This window comes from Rhopalosiphum maidis, chromosome 2 (genome assembly GCF_003676215.2).
Source record: "Rhopalosiphum maidis isolate BTI-1 chromosome 2, ASM367621v3, whole genome shotgun sequence".
NCBI classification, from domain to species: domain Eukaryota; kingdom Metazoa; phylum Arthropoda; class Insecta; order Hemiptera; family Aphididae; genus Rhopalosiphum; species Rhopalosiphum maidis.
This window is the reverse complement of record NC_040878.1, coordinates 26,090,429-26,113,834: the sequence shown is the minus strand read 5'-3', so window position 1 is coordinate 26,113,834 and position 23,406 is coordinate 26,090,429. Positions and strand designations below refer to the sequence as shown.

Sequence of the window (23,406 nt, the reverse complement as noted above, 5' to 3'; positions counted from 1 at the left end):
TGGATACATTCAGATGTCGGGATTTATGATATCTGGTTGACAGGTGGCAAAAGCAAACATTACTTTAATGGACGCGGGCGAGGGATCAATGATCAACCGGCGTCGCCCGGCTGCTAAAATACAGAATATTATAATATACCTATTATATTTATACGCGAGCGAAAATGGTCGTGGCGCGGCCGCGCGGATATAAGTGCATGCACTAGTAGTGGTGGGCTGGCGGGCGTGCGCGCACGTCCTCGAAGGGACTTTTGAATGGCTTTTGAATAAATAATAATTTGGAAAACGTGTCGGGCCACCCTTCCTCCGCGCACCCGTCCGACATTCCGCTCGTTTGCGGCCGATCGTACGTATATTATTATTATTTGCACTCGCACAATTATCCGCCCATTACCGATTTCGAATAACAGCGATTTTCTTCACTTTCCACCCCTTCCCCCCACCGCCGTTTTTCGTGCATATCACGATAACAATAATATAATATTATACTACCTTAACATACGTGACATGTGTGTGTATGTTTTCCCATTGTAATGTTTTTCGTTTTGCCCTTTGGCTCAGGTACAAAACCTCAGAACTCTTCCGTTGCAGTTAGCGTGCAGGCATCGAGTCCGCCGCGGATACGAAAGGTCGTGCACGACGACCGCGAACGTGCCGGCGGTCAATGCGATCGGACAGTTGAATAATTAACAATTATACAGAACAGATCTGTGTATAGATCGTGACGTACATCAATAATAATTGTCGTGTCTGCGCGTATACGCGATTCCGCTGTGCACGTGGAGGGATCAAGCGCGGTTTGCATAATATACATACAACTCGTATGGGTGAGTATATAGATTACGTCATAATATCATTAAGAGTGCGGGTACACATAGAGACCCTTCGATATTGTTCCCTTTATCGTCTCGTAGGTCATTTCTTAGACGTCAACCCATCAAAACTTAATAATATATTATAATTTATAATATTATTATGTACATGAGAGCGGGACCGTAACATTATACAGTAATCCCTTGTTGTCCTAGGATGTTATGAAAGACTTGTACTACGACCTTAGGAAATAGATGTTGTACATGACGTACTTATTTCTAATTGTATAGTTCCTATGTATATAACCTAACGTATCAATACAACAAAAATTAACCAATAAGACAAATTACAGCGGCTGTATAATAACGATAAAATTTATATGGGTATTTCCAACTCGAACGCGGATGATCGAAATCGCGTATATGTAATCTTCGGATAATCGGGATGACGATGGGTTACTAATTTACTATGTATTCCGTAACAAACGAATTGCATCCCGATAATATTTAAGAACTACACTAATTGTGTCCTATGTAAATATTGTAAATACATTATTTTCCTTCACATTCAAGACAAACTCGAGACTGTCAATAGCAACATTAAATATTATATTATTGCTAATATACCTATAATGGTAGGTTAAAAATATTATTTTTCATAATTTCGTAATTATGTTCATCAAAATTGTTGTTTTCGTTGTTAATTCGTTAAACTAATAAAAAAAAAATAAAAGTAAAGTTAAGTTATTGTATTATTATATATTAAAATATATAATTGGTAAAAATTTGAATGATACAGTTTTTATATAATCAAAACGTGTTATTTCGTTCATGTCATTAATATTATTTTTTATACATTCCAAATTCAATGACGCAAATAATCGGGACACAATTAGCATGTCAATAATCTCAATTCTTATTTCGTGGACGCAGTTCGTATGCAGCCATATATCCATATATATATATATATACCTATTATCGAGAGATATTCAGAGATTGTTTATACATCAATATTGGTTATATTATTAGATTATAATATCATTACACTTCAGCGCACGTGGTCGATTTTCTGAGAGGTGAGATGCAAGGATGTTATTGTTATAATATTATTTGATTTATCACCCCTCGTGTATTTATATGTTGTAATTTAAAACGATCGATTGATCAAAACTCGGCTGCCGCACCTGTCGTACGATAGGTTTGCGTTTTATACATTATACTATTTACGTATAATGTTACATGATTATTAATTTCTGAATACCATGGTACGATATATCATATATATATATATATATATATATATATATAAATATAATCTGAGAGCCAGATACATATAGTAGAAACGACAAAAACGTCAATTCGTCCATACTTTACAGCATTAGTATAATAGTATAAATTATAATGTGTACATACTACATGTACCCGCTTATCATATTATACATCATTTTATTACAAGTATTACTTATGTACACAATGTCAGTACACGTTTTTTTTTCAGTTATTTAAAATCCACCGCTTTAGCGTAAAAACGTTACGAGTCTCCGAGTATGCCCGAGGACATAATTCATTTACGTTGTTTTTTAACGGCAATAATAACTGCAGCAGCGCGCGTATTATAGATCATTATAACGACAATGCTGCGTGTGCAATAATGCGTGTTATGTATAATATCGTTGTACGACTTGTACGGTTCGTATGTACGTGGCGCGTTATGGCCGTTTATGGCATGACAATATTATTATGTATTATGAAAACGCACGGGGAGAAGATAACGAAAATCAATTATCTGCGCGGATGTCGTTATCCTGAGAGCGCTGCATATATAACGATATACAATATTATATACAGTGTTTGTATAATAACGCATGCGTGTCTAAACAATAACGAAAAAACACATTTTTTAGGTATTTCATAATATATAAATCATTTTATATTTATATAGGTACTTATATAGTTATATATGTTGAAAACCATAGTATTTATACATTTTACATCGATGTTTACATATTGGTATTAGTTGACGTGTCCGTAAAATCAATTAAATACGTACGCCGTACGTGTTTGCCTATCAACCTATCACATACATCAGTTATTAGTTAATTAGTTGTTAAGTTAACGTAGCATGTTATTTAAACTTTCAAGACTCACAATTTAAATTTAAAAATATAAAAGTACTGTAGCATTGTTCACTAATATAATATAATATTATATATTATGTTCAATTATTTAATTATTTAAGTTAAACTTTTTTAGAATTTTAAACTGTAATAATAAATAATACGATACACAATATATCGTATTTATACATAGGGGAAATAACTATGGGAAAAATGTCTACATTTCATCAGCATTATATATTTTTTATTCATTTTTATTTCTTATACTTTATGTAAATACATGTTTTTTTTTACAATATTATTTAATTACAATAATTTTCAAATAAGTACTTACAATGTTTTACCACAATTTGTATTGTTTGCTTGTATTTTTATATTTTATTTTAAATAATTATATCTAGGACGAACGTTACCGATCCCGGTGTACTGCCGGGTGTGTGGCGACAAGTCATTTGGGAAACACTACGGTGTTTACTGCTGCGATGGTTGTTCCTGTTTTTTCAAGCGGAGTGTCAGGCGGAGGATTGTATACACATGTATCGGTACGTTGTCATTAGATATCTTAAAACGCTGTTATTACGATGCTATAATATAATATACATATGGTGGAGTATAACATTTCGTTTGAAATTATAATTTATTATATTATAATGAGTGACTGAGAATAGTGCATTAATCGTAGCAATGCTACTTACTTTATAGAGATTTGTATAGAGTCACTACACTATACATAATATATCCAAATACTGTAATAATAGAATATAAATATATAATATAATATACTATAATTTATGGTTAGTGTATCAAAAATAGTCATTTATCACAAATAATTATGTTGTATCACAAATAATAATTGTTATTTATTATATTAAAAGTGTTTTCTAATATATTTATTAATCATTCGATTAAATATTTACAAAAATATTGAGCAATTTTCAATTGTTTGTAATGCTCTTACTCATCACATACCGTCTAGACTTCTAGTAATTAGAAACAAACTATAAAATATCTATTAATACCAGCCAACATAATACAAATGTTATTAATTCCAACAATACATTTTTTAGTTTTTTACGAAAAATTCATGACTTACATGAGATACATGAGAAAAGCCTGCCAACTAATAATACAAGTAAATAAAGTGATATGATGCGTACACGAACAAGGAATAAATTGAACACTCGTTGTTAGTTGAGAAATTTTTTTTAAAAAATAGATAAAGCGTAACGCACTACATTAAAAAGATTAACAGTAGCAATAGCGAATTACTTTTCTTTTGCAAAAAAATAGCTGTAGCGATAGCGAGTTACAAAAAAAAAAAAGAAAGTAAATTCCCGATTACTTAATTTGATTGAAACTGTATTTATTATTTATCTTTGAGTTTTGAGATAGTTATTATTTAATTATTATTTTTTGTAATAATAATATTTGCTGTTATATGCATTTAGCTGGCACGGGTCAGTGTATTGTGGACAAGGCTAGAAGAAATTGGTGCCCGTTTTGTAGACTTCAAAAGTGTATGAGGGTCAACATGAACGTTTCCGGTAAATATCTTATTTACAAGTATATATCTATAGATACACTGATAATATATATATATAAATATATCACATTCACATAGTGAAATCACTCATTACTGAATACTGGATAGTGAAATTCATCTATGTATTTTCGTCAAAATTCACGATTGAATGAATTTTACTATATGTGATAAGGGTGACGGTAATACCGGTATATCGATTTAAGGTCGATATATCGGTACATTACCTTTTTTTTTTTTAAACGGTATACCGAAAATATCGAATTTACCGATAATACCAAAACTACCGAAATATCGAAATTATCGAAATTAGTTATTTAATATTTAAATCTATTTTTAAATTGTACGAATTTTCCAGTGGGATATGTATGATATATTATTCCCAACTTTGGCCATACTTGGTAAAAAATATTTATGCGTATAAGGTACTAGTGTTCCTAGCGAACGTGTGTTCAGTTGTGAGGGAAATATAATTACTGATCATAGATTATGTAATATATAATATTCTGTTTAATAATAAATTAAATAATTTATTTTATTAATATAATTCATAATAATATAGGTACAGTACTTAACCATTATAACGAAAAAAAAATTGAAAATACCGGAATATCGAAATTATCGAAATGACCGAAATATCGAAAATACCAAAAATATCCAAACATTGAATATACCGTAATTACTGTATCAAAATACCGGTTTAACGATATTTTCGGTACACCGATCCATACCGGTATAAAATATCATACCGAAATATCGATGTAAAAAAAAAATACCATCACCCCTAATATCTGGGTGCCCAGTTAATGAAACGAGTGAATGCAATATATATATTATAAATACGGTATTATATATTCAACTGATATATATATATATATATAATAGTTAGTACTAGACATAGTTGTTATTATTATTGGTTTCGCTATTTTTTAACAATCTGATCTCACAGTACTTTTTTACTTTTAGCTGTTCAAGACGAACGAGGTCCGAGAAAATCCAAAATACCTAAAATACCTGAAATCAATACCGTTGTGCCAAAAAACTGGAAAACAAGAAGTAAGATGTATAATAGTTGTGTTATAGTTCTATAATAGTTGTAGATCAACGAGTTCAATAAATTCATCTGTATGCAAATGTACTACACTTTTCTAAAATCTAACAAGTTTTCAGTATAATTTTCTCTTAAATACTACAATTACAATAGATTAAGGTCATCCAACCATGTATGAAAAAAACTATTGAAAAAAAAAAGTTCACTTTTGAGTACCTAATATCGTATATTTTGTTTCATGATGTAGATGAATACATATACGAAATTGGTGCTCAAATATTTTTAACGAGTCTCAGACAATGTAGATTCAATGAATCGATAGCTATGTTACCAAAAGCTGACCAAAATGAAATACTCAATAAAACATGGCATCAATCTTTCGTGCTGATGGCGGCATTTTGGCCGACAAACCTCATAACACTATTATCCGAGTGAGTTTCATTTATAATATATACTGTACAAATATAACGTTGTTATTGTCATTGCAATGAATGTGGTCTGTGAGGATTTATTATTGATTTTATTTTCTATCCACATAGTTCAAATTCAACCGTCGAACGTATAGTCGCCACGTTAATAGCCAGTCACCGGGCTATGAGACTCGATTCAGTCGAATACAATTTAGTGCTTACCCTCGTCCTATGTCGACCCGGTAAGAAATGTTTTCTTTGTAACGATTCAACAATATTAGTTTAGATTTGTATATGTATGGTTTTGTATTTTGCTACGAGATCTATGCGGTTCAGCTGAGTTCAGAAACGACTTGAACACCATTGGAACAAACGCTAAGGACGCTCTGATGAAACACGCTGCGTTCAAGTCACCGACCAGATACTACGGAATATTGGCCTGTATACTTTCCGTCACTGAAGACTTGGCGGGGTACATAAAAATAATTTTTTTCGAACCATCCGTCAGAAATGTGCCAATGAATCACCTAGTGTCGGTCATTACTTAGACGCTTTACGATTTATCTATTTTCTAGTCAGCTTCTACAGTTCTATACACAAACAAATAAACATTACACATATATTATATTTTAATATTTAATATTTTAATGTCTGCGAAACATTAGTAACCGCTCAACATGTAAATAGATAACAATAAAAGAACACTATAATTATATAATAGATAAACTGTGTACTCTTTGTTTAAAAATTGAGCAAGTCACTTGGTTTTTGTAACCCATATATAGTAAAACACCTCAAACCTGCAACTTAAATTTGCATAATTGAATAGTTCCTATATACAGTATAGGTACACGCTAAAATTTACAAATTTATTTTAAAGCAATTTCTGTAATACATCTAATTTAAATAGATTTTGTTATTTTCTAAAAATTAATAAGATTTGTTGAAAAAAGATGCACGCATTCGTTGAGTGATTTGTAAGATTTTAAACTTCATTGAATAGATACTATTTTTAATACATATATCTTAATATTTTAAATGAAATAAGCAAATTAATTTATAAACCAAACATTAATTATAAAGTGAAAAAAATACAACTAGTTGATGCCTATCAACATTTAAGAGGAAATAAAAAATTCAAAGCTACCAAGTATAACTAATTTTCATAATTTTGTTATAATATTGTAACAATTCAATGTTCAACTTTATCCAAAATCATTATACACTAAGCACAGTTTCTTTAAACTGAAAATTATTTGTAATGAATATTTAATTGGGCGCAGTTTTTATTAGAAAACAAATTTAGAATTATAATTAAAAAATATTTGTTTGACAAAAACTATTATACAAACTGCTGTAATTAAGAATTGATATTTATTTTATATAATTATAGTTAACTGTGCATTTAAAAAATCGTAAATACTTTTATGACGAATTGTAATTGTTTTACAAGATACGCGTATAAATAATATAGTCATAAAAAAAATATGTTTATAAATACATAATAATATAACGAGATAATTTAATAGGTACGTTACGTCTTACACAACTATAATAACATAGACGTATATGGTGTAGAAGACATTGCTTTTAAAAGGCAGTTAAGTTTTTTAAATAATACCTGGATATTTAAATAAAAGTATGAGTAGGTATTAAATATTATAATTACCTAATAATATCTATATATTAATAATTTATAAGGATTTATATCCAAAATGTAATCTTAAACAGTTAATACGTTTAAGTTATAATTTTTGGTATTCTTTAGAGTTGTCTACGATTTCTAAATTATTTCATATTTATTGAGTTAAATACGTTATATTTATATATTTATTTAACAGTGGTGTTGGGTTGTTGTTTTGTTAAAATCACCTCTGTTACGCCTTTTCGCCGAATTTTACCACCACCCTGAAACGATTTTAAAGACGAGTACCGCAAAGGATTCGCGAACAATGATATAATAAAACATACGTATATAGGTATAACATTCCAAAAAAAAAACCTTTTTAACCAAAACTATTGTTCTGGCACGTGCGTTTAAATAATGCTTTATTTATTTATTATAATAATATCAAATGTATTAATGATACGATGACAGTAACGACCACAACAATAACGACGACAGAGTCGACCCTTAAGTTCCTTTGACGGTCCGTCAAAAAACGATTAAAGGTAGTCGTCGTAGTGGGAGATATATATAATACATATCTACTATTCCACTTTGAGTAGCATGTACAATGTACATACTACGTATTATATTACATGTTATGTTACATATTATATGTACGTATTGTTGTTGCCGGTCTTGGTATTATTTCACTTCCACGTCCTTTACTCATTGGATATTATACCATTTTTACAACGATACGTATGATCCTTTAATGTAAAATATACCATTAGAAAAAAACTTAAAAATATTGTATTTTATAATGACGATAATAATATGTACAATAATATTGTTATACTTAATTATTATCATAACTATTATCATTAATTAATTACAAAATAATATAATATATAGAATAAATCTGAATAATGAAAATAATGTAATAATGATTCTCGTGCTATAATGTCATACAGTTTCCGGCTGTCGCAATACTACAAATATGAAAGATGGGACAATGACTGATTTTTGACGATAAAAAATGCTTAAGTATAAATATACCATAAAAAGTTTGACTGATTCAATATAGATTCTAGATCATTTAACCTGATAATATAATACCTATATAATATGCACATTCAAACGTATTTGCGCCTCGTGCGTATTATTTTTTTTACAAAACAAAGTTAAACTTAAATATTATTTTAAGACTGTTAATTTACCTTATTTACTTTAATACCGGTTATATTTAAATTACTAGATGATCCATTAACACACATTAATTTAAAAACTATTAATTTTTGAAAACATATTTTTTACTATTATAGCCGTTATAATTTTGTAAATTCTTTTAATGACAGCATGTTTTTTTTAATTCCTTATTCCAAAGAAGAATATTTTTTAGAGTATGTAAAATTTGGGTGTTAATAAGTTATAACTAATAAACTACTTGTCTAAAATTTTATTTTTATGGATTGAAATTCTACGAATATTTTTTACTTCGGTTTTTAAATTGTACATGTTATATTCTAAGAATGTTGTTATGTGACGATGAAAATTATGAAAAAAAAGAATATTTTTCAAAAAAACATTGAGTTTTTTTAAATATTGAGTGTTTTACGTTAAATGAATCACTCTGTTAAATATAATCTTAATATATGCATTTTATACATACAATTTGAAAATATATATCAACCTATTAATTATATATACGATACAGACCAAAATACTATAGCTACAAGGCCATGTAACTTAGTTTCTAATAATACAATATTCATACCAATTATTGCCGAGTTATGATTGATCGCAATAGAGATGAATATACTCAAACAGTCGAACATACAATTTTGATAAGAAGTGAAGACAATAGTAGATCATTGAAAGTAGAATTAAATAATAATATATTTTATTAAGTACAAGTTCAAAATTTGTTAACTATGTGAATTTTTAAGTACAAAAATATGTGAAACTTTATAGTCTAATCTCTAGTGTGAAGATGTTTGGAGCTCATTGACTATATCAATATGGTATACATTTGAAAATTGTATGTTTTGTGCTTCCTTGTGTACTCGTATGCCTTATTCACATATAGTATTTAATTTATCCCTTTTTTTGAACTGAAGGCCATTACATTTCTTATTGTGCTTGTTTTTGTGTATACAGATATCTAAGCCAATCATTATTATAATAATACCAACAATATTTTTAATTTTGTTCATTGTTAAAATGCAATAATCTTTCACAATTTCTATCATAACAAATCATTGCTAAAATAAACCCTTGAATTTTAGATATTAATGACTATAATTTAAATTTTAAATTGTGATTTTTATTACAAAAGCAAGCCTTTAATGATAAGCTAGGTGAATTCGCGAGTCCGTAACAAAATATTGAAATAATAATATATACCAATACATAAATATCATCATATTCATGTATCAAATAATGGTTTTGTATAATATTTTATGTTATACTATAATATTATAGTAGATGGCTGGTAAACACGAAAATCCGGTCGACTCACTAACCGTTTTTACGTAAATAATAATTACTAATTTGTACGAAATTCTTGAAGTACAGACAAAACAGTATTAATCTATGAAATAAATGTATTATTACAACTTCATTATATGTATATTACTGCTATGTATCTAATGTAAAAGTAATAATAATAAATCACACCATTAAAATGAAAGTTGAGAGCACTACACAAAATGAATTACTGAATTTTTTCAATCATAAATATTTGAACCCTGTGTCTGGTGTATTTTTTTGGAACTTGTTATAACATATTAATATTCAATTCATAAGGCGGTAAAACTTTTTTTTTTGTTTATTTAAGTCTATTGAAACTTGAAATTTTTTTAATCTGGACAAATATTGCTAAACCAGATGAAATTAATGAATACTCTGAATTCGTCTAGGTTTATAAAAACTCTATACTGTATATTATAATAGGTATAATCTTATACTCATTTAGCTAATCATGCCAGTTATATAATTATATATTGGCTTTTATACTTATAGACAACAGTTGCATGACTTAATCTTATATAATATTTTATTTGGTAGACATAAACCATTTTTTACGCTTTCGTTTGGAATTAGGTAGAGCAGTACCAATTTACCATATAAAAAATATATAATAACTAATAATATCACTGCAATGATATATGTGTATTATAATAATAACGTCAATTTCGAAGATCCGATCAAATCGTTCTGACATAACAATTTGTACACATTATAATAATAATGATGATCCATAAAACACATATTTACGTATCCGTACTACATAACATGTTCTACAAAGCTAATTTTTACTTTTACGGTTCACTGAAATACGGTTACATGTCTGTTTCGCATGACTAAATTAGTAGTAGTTGTAATTTTGAGTACATCAATCCTAAAAATTTTTTAAAATGTTGACCACAATTTATAATGCTTAAATTAACGATAACAGCTTGTAATTTTAAATTATTAATTTAGAATATCTATACAATCAAGAGAATATTATAGAAATTATTGTTTAATTGTTATATACCATTTTTTTTCAACCCCATCGAAAGTGGTACATTCAAATGATATTTTTTGAAGTGATCGATATAATGGTCTTGTTCCCTATATTAGTATACTTAAACTAGTGAGTTGAATTTTGACCTGTGTTATGTGAGCTTCTGAATTGAGACATGAATTATAATGTACCATTAAAAAATCATGTCATTTAGGTATCTACTGTCATCTATTTAATACCTACTTCAGGTATCTAGTAAATTATTAAATAGTAATAGTAATAATGTATGTCATTAGTCCAAATCGGTTTGTTAATACTTACATACAAAGAAGCTGTTTTTGGCAGGTCTAGTGTGTATGTATTTCTATTAGTCAGTATAAGTAGTATAACTTGCATATTTATTCTTAGATTTACTTCAAGTTTTGTTAAAAGTTTCTGTATATTAATTATAATATTTAGTTACTATTTATGTACCTAATGTTATTAGTTTATTACATTACCTTTTTAAGACAAGAAGACAAACTTCTTAAGATTTTTTTTTTCAAAATACATTTCTATAACAGTGTTTATAAGTATAAAATATTAGGTAAACAAATTAATGATAATGATAATTAAACATGGAACTAAAGAATATATATACATACATTTCCGTATTAAGATTTGTGTTCGTACCCCAAAAGTAAAATATTATCAAAAAAATAATAATTAGTTAAGATAAAGATAGTGTAGAAATATCCTGATAATTGTTCCCATTGAATTTCACCAAACTCAGTTGCAGCACTGATAGAGTGATAGATTATCATATTAATTACTATACGGAATTAAGTTTGATACCAAAACAAAATTCCACTTTACTTAATTATATATTTATATAAACAAATGTGTTGTATAATTGTGGTGTAGATTAGGAATAATATGCTATTTAATTAATTAAATCGTATTTACCTACTATTTTATTTTATTAAATCAAGGTACGCACAAAAACTATTGGTAAGATTTTCACCTTTTTAGCAATATATTAAAACAATTCTTATGATAAAAAAATAAAAATAAAACAATTTATAATTTTACAGTACATTCAAAATACAATGGGATATAGAATTTCGTTTATAAAGAATGTTAGAAATCTCTTGAATTCTGAAAAAAAACAGTTGTTTATCACAGGAATATAAACTATGATAAAAAATATAAACATAAATACATAATAATATAGTATATTGGATCTCGCTTAGTAATTTAAAATGGTTTTTATACCTATTTGGATATTAAAATCGATAGACACTATGTATACAATACATTTATACATTTATTTTTAGTTTATACCGTATTTATACGTAATAATATAATATCCAGTGGGGCATATATAAAGTCTACTTTTTTTTAAATATACTTTTAATGTTTTAAACGACTCTTATTTACATTGTTATTGAATAACTTATTATATTATAATTCATAAGATCATAACTTTTGTTTGCTTCAGATAAGTATAATTATTTTATTACGGTAAAATACATTTTAGTAATTATACATTAAGTATATAAAATACGATTAATTATATTTATATTTTTTGAAGTGTGCTTAGTAATATGTATTTGTATGTTCATTGTTCACAGAAACTTTTTGCAGAGAGATTTTTATAAATATAAGCGCCAAGCGGGAATGTTTACTTGAATGTAGCTTTATATTTTACCGTGTAACACAAAATCACAGTATTTCTCAAAAAGTGTAAAATATGTTCATATCACATTTTTACAAAGATCACGGATGTGTAATATATTATATAAAAATAATATACATTATTTCAAAAATGAAACCGGACGATCAATATAACAATAGCCAACATGTATACAATATCATTGAATTCACACTACGAATAGAATAATATAAGTATATATCTGACGTAATAATAAATCGTTTTTATAGGGCTATATATTATATTATAACCCATAATACTCGTTTAGTCGGATCTTTTGCAATTCGCAACGATGAATCGATAAAATAAAACTTCCGCGATATACTGTTCATATATATTGTATATACAGCTAGTATAATATAGATAAGTATGTGTATACAGAAGTATCTACTGCACGTTTTAATATTATTCATAACTTCAGTCTACCGGACGATCGTTACCTGTTTTTAGTTCAAATATATACTTACACTGAGTTACACCGTCCAATTATATGTTCATTACACATACCTATAAAGTAAGTAGTTACGCGTTCTTGATTCAATCGTATTCAGTCGACTATAGATACTTGTATATTGCACAAATACTTCACTTACGCAAACTGAAAAACTTCGCAAAACAATGTTTGCTTATTTGACAGTTATCACTATGCTGTGTTTGGTAAGTACAAATATTAAATATTACTAACCTTATAATATTAAATATTTACTGACCTTTCCGTTATTATTGTTGAGATAATAAACTATAATAACCTTATTATTGTCTATAAATTTATTTATTTTTCAATTACATTTTTTTAAGTGAAATGTTTTTCGTTAGCGATCTAGCTATACCTACTAAAACTACCAAACAATTATTACCTTGATAATATTATTACAAATTTAACATTCGTAATAATATTCGTATTTATTTTTTCGGTAATTCTTGATATTATGGAAAAATACTGGAAATTTTTAACTTTTACCCCCAAATAAGTACAAACTAGAACCAATTTTCTGCCAAAAACCGCCCTTGAAGTTATAAATTAAAGCAGTTTTCTAATTCTAATACGTAAAAAGAAATGCACATCATTTATTAAATGAATACATTCATCGTCCCACTCAGAATTTAAAATTATGCCATATATGCCTATAGGCGTTAAAAATTGTATTTAATAATAATTAATAAAATAATAACAATCAAAGTAAAACAATTTTTTACATGATTTTTTTATATTGCTTATGATGTTATTATAATATTTTATAAGATATTTTCTATTTAATAACTAATGTAGTTGCCTACATTGTATTATAATGCATACAGTGAACAGTTAAACAAGCTAATCAGAAAGACGCAGTAATCGGAACGGGCTTAAGAATTATTATCGCATCGCTATTCGCTATATTAATACATACATGTAAATCATAATAATAATATTTCCTGGTAATAAAATTTGTCAATAAATTACATTCGTACATTGCACGTGTACGTCATTTAGTTATGATATGTTGTGTGTCAAGAGTCACCTAACCTTAGGAATCTGAAAATTTTTTGTGGGCCATAAAAATTCTAAGTACATATTTACATTATTTAAAAACCAATTTACAACAATAACATATATAATGTTGTTGTAATATGCTTTATTTATTCTTTGTCTGGGGCCGTATAAAATTTGTTCGTGGCCGCCATTTGGTAACCCATGTTGTATGATATCTGCTTCAGAAGCCACAAAAGCGTTGAATACTGCCATACTATGGGCTGAAAAAAATGTTGAAAACTGCTAAGAACTAATTTTGCTTAGACGTTTGCAGGACAATGCATTTAATCAGAACATAGGAACTAGTGTTTAAAAAATAAATAAATAATGAATTTAATATATACATTAACTGACTATATATACATGATTAAAATAATTTTGATTGTATTCATTGTCTTTTTAAATTATGAATTTTTACAAATTAATACAGTATAGATAAAACTGAATTTTAAAATTTTAAAAATAATTGATGTTTTTTTAGTCAAAGGTAATCCGAACGACCACTTCCCTCAATTTCGTTCAGATTAATCATTAATGAGACCCGAGTGGCCTAGTACCCTATTGTATGTATTTTTTGTAAATACTAGTTTTATTCACGTTCAAATAATGTATTATGTTATTGTTAGTATATTAATTTTATTTTAAACACCTGTATAGTGACCAACAATCATGATTGTTTATTATTATTAGAAATCTATTATGCTCCGAATTTATTAGAAAATAGTCTTATCGTTTTTGTAAAATACACAATTTAATATGACATAACAATAGTTAAAAAAAAAAACTTGAATTAATCTGATAAGTGATTACTTCTCACGCGACATAAACACTACTATATAAGTATGGTCGAAATACTATGTAGGTATATAGACATACCCGTATGACACCAATAAACTTTGTTTTGATAATAGATACCTAATATTATAAAAATCAACACGGCAACACATGAGTGTTTTAATGAACGATTAATTTAGACAAACTATACTCAATTTCGACAAATCTCTTTCGAATTCCTATGTACTTTATTGTAGCACATACATATATGTGCATTTCTCTATATTTAATATTATGATTCGATTTGGTCCACGTGACAACATGTTAACATAAAATAATGTACATATCATCATAAAAAGTAATAAATTATACATCAAAATGTTATTAACATTCAAATACATATAATATATAAACTCCGATAGTTATACAACTCATAACTTTGAGGTTCATTAAACACGAGTCACCAATACTTTGATATTTCGGATGTGATTATCAAAGTATAAATAGCATATTTTTGGATCTTTTTAATATACGAGCATAATGCATATCAGTATTTTTCCATTCAAATAACGTATAGTCGATTGAAAAAAAGCCGATCTTTTCCCGTTACGTTATTTCTGCTAAATTCACTGGAGACGGCAGTATACGATAAAATAATATGAAGTCCATCGTCATCGTTTTCAGGGACGATCGGATAGAGTTTCGTCGCTGATGTATCCGCACGACTACGGTCCGACGCTGTTCGCGAGCGCCGGCAACGTGACGTTCGACTTCGTAGTGGTGGGCGGCGGTAGCGCCGGCGCCACGGTCGCAGCCCGCCTCAGCGAGATACCCAAATGGAATGTGCTGCTGTTGGAGGCGGGTGGCGACCCGCCGAACTACACGGAGACGCCGCTCAGGTACAGCGACGCGCTGACCAGCGACGTCGACTGGACGTTCATCACGGAACCCGAACCGCGCCTGTTCGGCGGCCTGGAAAGCGGCCGATGTCTGGTGTCCAGGGGCCTGATGTTGGGCGGGTCGTCGTCCATGAACGCCATGATGTACTTGCGGGGCACCAGGCGCGACTTTGACGAGTGGGAGCGGCTGGGCAACGCGGGCTGGGGGTTCGGCGACGTGCTACCGTACTTCGTCAAGTCGGAGAACTTCACGGGCGGCAGCGGTCGGCGGGACGCGGTGCCGCACGGCCGCGACGGCCCGCTCACCGTCGGCCCGCTGGTTTCCATCGACCCGGCGTACTCGGCGGTCGCGGACGGCAACCGGCTGCTCCGGTTGGCCGAATTGGACGACATGAACCGGTTCGCGCCCCCGGCGATCGGCTACGGGCCGCTGGACTTCACGGTGCGCGACGGCCTCCGGTGCAGCACGCTCAAGGCGTTCCTGTTGCCGGCCAGCGAACGGCCGAACCTGTTCGTGGCGAAAAACGCCAGGGTGACGCGGGTGATGGTCCAACGGACCGATTTTCCGGGCGGCGGAAACCGCGCCAGGGCGGTGGGCGTCGAGTACGTCGGGCCGGCGGGGCGAACGGGACGCGTGTACGTGACCCGCGAAGTGATACTGTCCGCGGGCGTGATCATGAGCCCTCAGATTCTGATGGTGTCGGGCGTGGGACCCGCGAGACATTTGCGCCAACACGGAATCCACGTTCTCAGCGACTTGCCGGTCGGCTACAACTACCAGGATCACGTTTCGTTCGCCGGACTGGTGTTCAGCGACCGGAAGGACAGATCCCGAGCCGACATAGCCCGTGAGAGCGCCGACCTGACCCGGGCCACGTTCGACTTGGTGTCCAGAGGCGTGGGCACGTTGGGCCTGACAAACCTCGTGAGCTTCGTCGACACCGCGGACAAGGGTCACGCCGACGTGCAGGTCGTGTACCTCAGGTATCCGTACAACAGCACGAGGAACACACCGAACAAACGGAGCAGGCTGTCGAACATGTTCGGATACTCGGACCGAGTGGCAACGCTGTTCGACGATCTGAACAAACTGAGCGACTCCGTGCTCGCGATACCTATTAACGTCGACGGCCGAAGCACCGGGCGCGTGGTCCTGCGGTCGGCTGACCCGTTGGCGCGCCCGAAGATCTACACCAATTACTTGTCGTACGACGACGAGATCGAGACGCTGCTGCGCGGAATCGATTTCGTCGTGCAACTGTCAAAAACCAAGCCGATGGTAGACGCGGGACTGAAGCTGGAACCAGTCGCGTATCCAGACTGCACGGCTCACGCCTGGGGAACCAGGGACTATTGGGTGTGCGCTATTCGTAACGTTGCCACGTCGTTCTATCATCCGGTGGGCACGTGCCGGATGGGTCCCACCTGCGATCAGCGGTCCGTCGTCGACACCACGCTAAACGTGATAGGCGTGCGGGGTCTCAGGGTGATCGACAGTTCGATAATGCCCAAAGTCGTTTCGGTAAACACGAACGCCGCGACCATAATGATCGCCGAAAAGGGATCGGACATTATAAAAAAATATTACGGTAAACTCCCGTAAAGTATACAAATAATACGTATAATATGATGTAGAATTACACACACAGACACGTCTGTCCGTAGAAGTCTTGAACTAGATCATATAATGTTATAATAATATACTATATATGTATTGTAATTTTAGAAATACATTGTACATATATCCCGACTTCGATCGGTTCAAAATTAATCTACATTTCTGTCGTATTCCGTTTTGTTTCAGTTGAAATATATATATATATATACATCATACAAACACAGTTACAACGATTAATTTTATGATTTTTTACTTGGAAAACTGAAAATAGATTCGACAAATGCTAAAAAGCTATCGTATATCCAATATCGTTAAAACTTAATGTATTAATATTTAAATCATGATTAAAACAATAATTATTGTAATTGTGTTCATAAGATTTGATTTTAATATTTGTTTTTTTTTTTATATATATCTGTAAAAAATTGTATACTTGCGCCATATTTCTACTAATAATAATTGCAATTTAATCTATAATCAATTGCAACTATTTATATAAACGAAATAATATTCGATTTAAAACAAAATGTATGTATGAGCTATCTACAAACCCTTCCCAAGACTCAAAGAATCTATTGATATATCTTTTATTTAAATAGTCCAGTAGTTTTTGAGTCTATAGAGGACAGATAAAGAAACATTAAATTTTATAAATATAATTATATCTATATTTTTAAATATATTATAGACAATAATTATATATATTTATTATTTATTTTATATTACAATTCACAATGCCCAAACTATTATATTATACCGTACAGAATAAAACTATAAATGTATACAATTAATACTGATACCATCATATCATTATATTGGGTTTGATTTATGATTTTTATGACACATTTAAGTTTAATTCCCTATGTTATATGGAAAATTAGATAATCATTTGGGTTTTACAAAAAAAGATTAATAACCGTTGGAATTCGGACAGAAGGTAATCGCAAACAGACCATGAGTACTCATTGTGCATGAGGAAGCTTTAATATTGAATAACGCCAGAAACCAAGACAAAGTTGTAAGTAAAGCTGAGAAGCTATGATATACTTATCTGCGCTCAAATATCAGCAATAACGAAGCAGAGCAGTATCATAATAATTAATATTATGTAAAGTATAATTAATTTTTAATACATACATTAAAAAGTTCAAAATTTGTCACTGCACGTTTTCCAACAGTATTTATCCCCAACAACATCGCGTACAATATGGTGTAACTAAACTCAAAAATTGATCTTATATACCATAGATAAATAAAGGCTAGAACATATTCAGAGAATGAACATATTTGAAGTCGGTAGACACGCGTCTTATGAACTTTGCAACTCGCAAGTGGCAGTTACAATATATTTATGGAAAGTAAAGTTTTTATCTACATAACATAGCATTATTGCCTATTGGTAATATACTAATATAATAGGTATTATTTTCCACAGGATATTATATTATATTGCGACGTTCTCCGTAGTGTTTTATTTTAATGTAACTTTAACCCTAAACTTGTTCTATTTTTAATTTATTGAGAATAGTATATCATATTAATATGTTGTTATACAGTTTGTAGTTTTAAATTCATATCAATAACGATAAATATTTTATACATACATAAATTCAATTCAAAATATACTACTTACAATATTCAGTCGGTCGACCATCTGCCAGCAGAAGTGTAACTACCAAGTGTCCATGGATAATACAATATACATACATTACATAATATATGATAAATTATCATTTACATTATTTTTTTGGTCACCCTCCCCCCCCCTAATCGTATGTCTTGTTATCAATGTAGGGGTCGTGAGTTATTTTTTAGTACTTGATGCTACTACATCTGCTATAGCACTGGTCATATAGACTACAGAGCAAAGGTATATAGTTGCTATTCATTCACAATGAAGAGAGAAAGACGTAATTACTATGTATAATATAATAATATATCGCAGATGATTTATCCGTAAAACTCAGGCGCGTTCTATAATTTATATAAGCATAATATAATACCCGTTAGCGCGTGAATCGACTTACCGATCCAAATAGGAATGCGTCTAGACCTTGACTGTAATTTGAGTGTGTCTGAGTGTGTAGCATGTCTGATTTAAGTATATAAATACGTACTTATATAAAAAAAAATATTCTGTCTACGACGTGTAAATATAGAATCCACGCGCATAATTCAACATAATATCGTCTAGGCCTATTGTGTCCCCGGCGAGAGAACATCGTAATTATTATTTTTTATATTATTGTGGGCTACTATACATTATTACAGGGTGTGCCATATAATTTTATTGATTAATAAGGTAAACAGCAAACTGAGCAAACATCGTATAGTCATCGCTCATTTGGAAATCTATAGTTTAATAAGTTCATAATTTATACGCACTGAGACTAAGTACCTATTAGACAACTTAGCTGTGTAACGTTTTAAATTTCATATAATTTTAATATATATATTGTATATGTTCCCAACAAACTGCTAATTATATGAAAAAATCTACTATATCTATAGAGACAACAATTATATCAATATTGGCTATTTATGAAAAAAATATTGTTGTTTTAACATCTCGTTTGATAATAAATCGATTACAATTTATCAATTTTTTATTATAATTTTAACTAACCAAACAAACGGGACACGGGTGCAATAAAACATGTTAATAGTGCCTACGAATTATATTATGGCTATTCGAACACCTAGAAAAAGACTGTCACAACTCAAAATTAAATTAATACATTTTACTAAAAAATTACTATGGTATTTTATAATGAACAAAATTGCAAGTTTTAAAATAAACATAATACAATGCTGTTGTATTTAAGAGGATGTCAGTGCACTGTTTGTTTTCTCTCTCTAGCCCACGCGTTAGGTGTATTACATTTTGATAATATTTCTGAGTACAAGGACGATGAGTTTTTTCCATTATTCTCAATACAATGTTGATTGTATCGTTTGAGAAATAACTATAAATTACAACATTATTAAATAACCTTTAACTTTTTTTAAAAAACTCATAGTATTGTACTCAGAAATATAATCAAAATTTAATTTTATAATAGGTATATTTACTCTAGAACCAAAATTGAGCGAGTTCTACTCAGACTGCGTAAATACGTTTTGTCTATGTTACGCGTGGGCTAGAGAGAGTAAACAAACAGTGCGCTAACATCCTCTTAAGTGAAAAATAAAATGTTATTAAAAACAATAAGTACGTATCGTATACACAATACTGCAGTCATAAGTACTGCATCCAGCCATATCCAGCCTTATTCACTTGAAGAATTAAAAAACGCCATAATTTATATAAGATATAATGTATAAGATATAAGATAATGACATTCAAAAATGTCAAAGAAACACTTCCCTGCTAGCTTTAAACAGTTTAAACTAAACCTAACTTAATATCTATCAAGACATCAAGTACGCAGCGGATTCAAATACATAAACTTATTCACAATTCACAGAAAAAGCGGATACACAGAAACGTATGCAGTTCTACGAAATACACTGCAAATATCGTCAACATTAAAAAAAATTGTATCGAGTTGTACATGTACGTGAACACACATTTTTTTTTATTAATTCATTTATAAATAAGATATACTACTTAAATCTCTATAACTAATATTAACTATGTACGCTATTAAGAACATAATATATTTTTTAGCAGCTTCTCTTTTTTTATTTCTAGTAGATCTCCATGTTATAAGTATCTTATTTATCGACTGTGGATAAACTTAATTTTATTATAAGTGCTAAGTACAATCCATATCAATCAAAATATTTATTTATTAATAAAATACGGACTGTGTCATATTAATAAAAAAATGGTTACAAAAGTATGACGAATATTACATAATTAAGAATAAATAATAGTAGTAATAACTAATAATAATACTATATAATACATAAATTATGAACTCTAGTAGTGTGTATGTGTATGGTATATTATAATAAATATTAAGATCCACCGAATATTATCCATGTAGGTATTTTGAATTTTGATCGCTTGGTCAGTAGTGAACTTCTAATGTAGGTACGCGTAATTTTGTTGGATAACTCATCTTATAATTTAAAAACCCACTGGAAAATTTATAATTTGTATGATGTACTATATTATTATTATATAACTATGAACTAATATAAATTAGTATAGTTACGACATATATTTGGCGTGTTGGTTATAAAATGTAATTCTCACTATCTTACTAGCTTAACCCAACCAAGGATAGTTCTCAGCAAGTCTCGAGGAGGGTAAAAATCTAGTGTAAGAATTAAAAGGGAATGGTTAATTCACCAAAATCAAAAACTCTTTTTAGGCTTGAAAACAAATCTTAAGTTCTTATTTTGACTATATCCTTAAATGGCTTACATAATTATATTAAATATATTAGCGGGTAAGAGTTCATTAAAAAAAGGTACCTTAACTTGTAAGAAAATATTAATGCGATAATAAACCTGTATCATAATTTGGGAAATAATATTATTGGCCTATTGGCTATCCCTGTAACCCAGAAATGCGATAAATGTACGTTAAACAGATTCGTTTTTTATTTTAAAAGATTTATATAGATTTCTACTGTTGGCATATCTGAGAAGAGGGCGACAAAACCCCCTCCCAAAACTATCAAGAGGCGATAAATTCCCCGTTTGCTCACCACAATAACGTAACTGTAAATAAAACCTTTTTAACTATGGTATACTTACGTAATTGCGCGTTTAATATTATAATAATATATTAATTTATGACGCATGAAAATATACGTATCATAATATTATATTCATATATGTTCTCAATCCAAACCCTCCCTTCCTTCCCAAGAGAGCCACAAAGGTATACCGAAAAGGATTAGATGGTCATCGATTCAATTGGATTTGACATTTGGCATTGTCGTCGTCGTAGTCGTATGCCTTGTATTATAGTTGCAGCAGTCGCCGCCTCCGGTTGTTGTGGTGATTTAAATTTAGAACGTGTGTAGGCCTTGGTCACGGCGGCGGCGGCAGCGACGTCGTTGTCGTGGCAAACGAACATACACTCGGAAACTGGGGACGAATGCTCTTAATGGGCCCAAATATATCGAACAACTTTACGAATTTCGAATGCACCACGTGTTGTGACTATTCTTCCTTCCGCCGGAATGCGAATATAAATTTATAACTAAAATCTGGTACGTTTCCTGTTAATGTGTGAGTGTCTGTTGGAGTACTTTATTTTTTTTTTTTTGTGGGGAGGAGGTTGTAAAATATTAACGTACAAAACGATAGACTTAAAAAATAACAATTGCCACGAATGAAAAAACTAAAAAGTAACAATGTATTTAATAATAAATTAATAAGTATAGTACGAGTGATGAATCTGCGGCTGTAATGAACGAGATACATTTTGTTTACATTATTTTTTATAATAAACGATTAAATTTATGTTCTCTTTATTGCCATCGTGATCTCTATTACTTAAATTATAAATTGTATTAGTCTTACTCCATATAATACTGTATAATATTATATTATAGTAATTTATCATTATTATCTGTGAAATATTTAGAATCAAAAATAAGATTTACCTATATAGTCTTTAATAAGCATCTCATTAATAATCATTTTTGGTATGTATAAGACATAACAGAATAAAATTTCATTTAATTTATTTGTGAGATAACATAGATTTTAATGTGCTCAAGTGGATTTATAGCAAGTATATGTATTATATATGTAAATCATACACGGTAAATACACCAAATCATTGGAAAAGTATAAGATGCATACCTTATCGACCTTAGAAAGTAATTCATTGTAATGTGGAAATCCGACTAATATCAATATCGATAGTTTTTGAACTGCATACTTATAATCTATAAT

The 23,406-nt window shown here is 30.5% G+C and overlaps 2 protein-coding genes across 2 annotated transcripts; both read left to right on the top strand.

The window, feature by feature from the left end:
* The first annotated feature begins 789 nt into the window (after nt 1-789).
* LOC113554443 (nuclear receptor subfamily 2 group E member 1) lies at nt 790-6,598 on the top strand. The gene is made up of 7 exons (XM_026958293.1): nt 790-827; nt 3,331-3,471; nt 4,378-4,473; nt 5,436-5,525; nt 5,768-5,951; nt 6,060-6,172; nt 6,252-6,598. The coding sequence occupies exons 1-7, from the start codon at nt 824-826 to the stop codon at nt 6,476-6,478; spliced, it is 855 nt and encodes a 284-aa protein (XP_026814094.1). The 5' UTR covers nt 790-823; the 3' UTR covers nt 6,479-6,598.
* A 6,573-nt stretch (nt 6,599-13,171) lies between these two features.
* Nucleotides 13,172-17,697, top strand: LOC113553206 (glucose dehydrogenase [FAD, quinone]-like). Its single transcript, XM_026956409.1, has 2 exons — nt 13,172-13,397; nt 15,712-17,697. Exons 1-2 carry the CDS (start codon nt 13,359-13,361, stop codon nt 17,527-17,529), a joined length of 1,857 nt encoding a protein of 618 aa, XP_026812210.1. The 5' UTR covers nt 13,172-13,358; the 3' UTR covers nt 17,530-17,697.
* The last annotated feature ends 5,709 nt before the right edge of the window (nt 17,698-23,406 follow it).

Excerpts from the sequence above, each read along its gene's own strand:
- LOC113554443 (XM_026958293.1), top strand. Across the intron at positions 5,526-5,767 it reads AAAAAACTGGAAAACAAGAA|ATGAATACATATACGAAATT; the intron begins GTAAGATGTATA and ends TTCATGATGTAG. Across the intron at positions 6,173-6,251 it reads CCTCGTCCTATGTCGACCCG|ATCTATGCGGTTCAGCTGAG; the intron begins GTAAGAAATGTT and ends TTTTGCTACGAG.
- LOC113553206 (XM_026956409.1), top strand. The coding sequence starts at position 13,359 with ATGTTTGCTTATTTGACAGTTATCACTATGCTGTGTTTG. Across the intron at positions 13,398-15,711 it reads TTATCACTATGCTGTGTTTG|GGACGATCGGATAGAGTTTC; the intron begins GTAAGTACAAAT and ends CATCGTTTTCAG.